Genomic DNA, 1,807 nt, shown 5'->3' with positions numbered 1-1,807 from the left:
AGAGAGAGAGAGAGAGAGAGAGAGAGAAAGAAAACAACAATCCACTCAATAAGAACTGCAACAATATAAATCCATACCAACAATAAGACATTAATCATCTAAAGTTGCTTACCTTTATCTTCCACTTTTATCTCTGGCTGGAACTGTAGTTCTCCATTAGGACCTGCAGGAGGCGGCCCGCCTGCCGCCTGCTGCTGTTCCTTCTGTCTCTGGGACATCTCCAATACTGCCTGAAATTGAAACATTGCAACTGAGTTATCATTTGAACATGCTTCAGTGTCATTACAGGCTGAAAACTGGCCGCTGACTTAGTATAATTCAAGTTTGACCCCAATAGGATGATGCCATGGGATGCATTCTTTAATCCAGCTGCAGGCGATGTGAAGCTGGGATGAGGGGGCGGGGCGGTTACCTGCTGGTACTCTCTCCTCTGGGCCTCCAGGGCTTTGCCTCTCTCCTTCAGCAGGTCCTGCTGCTGACGCAGATTCTCCGCCTTCCTCTTCAGCTCCTCCTCTTTGTCGCGGAGTTCGACCTCAAACCGCTGCAGCTCTTCCTCGGTGTACGCTGGCTTGGTTTCCAGAGTCTACAGAGACAGCAGTGGGCACCGATGTGATGCAAGGTTCTCACACCACTACTGGAAGGTTCTGGTTTCTAAAGGCTTCACCATACTCATGAGTTGGTTCTGCTTTTGTCTAGATCTTTACTTTGCATGCCAATATACATATTATACAAACCTACTTTAGACTAAAGGAAGGCATATAGTCCACTATAATAAGCTTTGCAGATGCTTGCGATGCTCTTTACGCCACATAATTATTACCCCTGCTTTACTGGAAGAGAAATCTATATTATGTTAGTCATAGACGTACTGCTAGCTCTGTATTAGAAAAACTACAAATATAATTTATTTATATTTTCATCACATTCAAACTCCTCGCTGGCACATTTACACAACTTCTTTTTAGAATCCAGTTCTTCCACACACAACCAAACACACACACACTTTCCCAGCTTGTCCTGGGATTTGAACCACAGACCCTTTAATCACCCGCCCACTTCGCAGACCTTCAGGCCACCTCTGGGCTCTTTACCTCCCACTCTCTGGGATTACTGAACTCCTTCTTCTCGGTGGATTTCAGGAACTCCTCCAGGCTGACGAGACGATCTTTATTCGCGTCCACCTTTTAACACACAAACGGACGCCGCGTCAGTCGCAGCAAGGCAGGGGGAGGAAAGCGGCGAGGGACTCGCGGCACACGATTAAAACAAGAGCAGATTAGAGGAAATAATTAAGACACACATTCTTCATGACGTGCTCCCTCATCCTCAGCCTTTCTTCCTCCATCTCCATCATGTCGTCCTCCTCGTTCTTCGGGTCGTAGACCTTCTCCAGCTGGAGGAAGAGAAAGGAACAGATGTTACAGGGCTGCTGTGCATTTCACTGCGGTCCGGCTCAAAACGTCTACTTTTACAGAGTCTGCGATACGCAGACAAAAAACAGCTGTATTTTCAAAGAGATGATCATCCGTTTTTTGATAGTCTGTCAGGTAATTTTGAGCAGTTTCAATGGAAAACCAAACAGGTCAAACCTTGATTTTAAAGACATGACGTACTGTAGGGTTCCTTACCTCTTTAGTGAAGAGAGCCTCCAGTTCTTGTTCATCTAAAACACCATCTTCATTTGTATCTGACCAGGGCAGAGAAGTATTCATGTTATGTTATATAGATACACTGTATATAACATGTTACTTCATGTATTCAATGTATCGGCGAAATATGAATAAAAAGGACACAGGTAAAAAAAAAA

The 1,807-nt window shown here is 44.8% G+C and overlaps 1 protein-coding gene across 2 annotated transcripts in view; it reads right to left on the bottom strand.

Annotated features, from left to right (window-relative positions):
- The window catches only part of nucb1 (nucleobindin 1), a 5,989-nt gene that overhangs the window by 385 nt on the left and 3,797 nt on the right, over nucleotides 1-1,807 (bottom strand). For both annotated transcript variants that reach the window (XM_032537440.1, XM_032537439.1), the window contains exons 8-12: nucleotides 1,629-1,687; nucleotides 1,301-1,393; nucleotides 1,092-1,181; nucleotides 413-583; nucleotides 113-230 (exon numbers count right to left, since the gene is read on the bottom strand). In XM_032537440.1, the coding sequence (XP_032393331.1) occupies nucleotides 113-230; nucleotides 413-583; nucleotides 1,092-1,181; nucleotides 1,301-1,393; nucleotides 1,629-1,687 (531 nt within the window). The remainder of the gene's footprint in view (nucleotides 1-112; nucleotides 231-412; nucleotides 584-1,091; nucleotides 1,182-1,300; nucleotides 1,394-1,628; nucleotides 1,688-1,807) is intronic.

This window comes from Etheostoma spectabile, chromosome 15 (genome assembly GCF_008692095.1).
Source record: "Etheostoma spectabile isolate EspeVRDwgs_2016 chromosome 15, UIUC_Espe_1.0, whole genome shotgun sequence".
Taxonomy (NCBI): Eukaryota; Metazoa; Chordata; class Actinopteri; order Perciformes; family Percidae; genus Etheostoma; species Etheostoma spectabile.
Note: the sequence above shows the minus strand (reverse complement) of the source record. Positions and strands in the feature narration are given on the sequence as shown.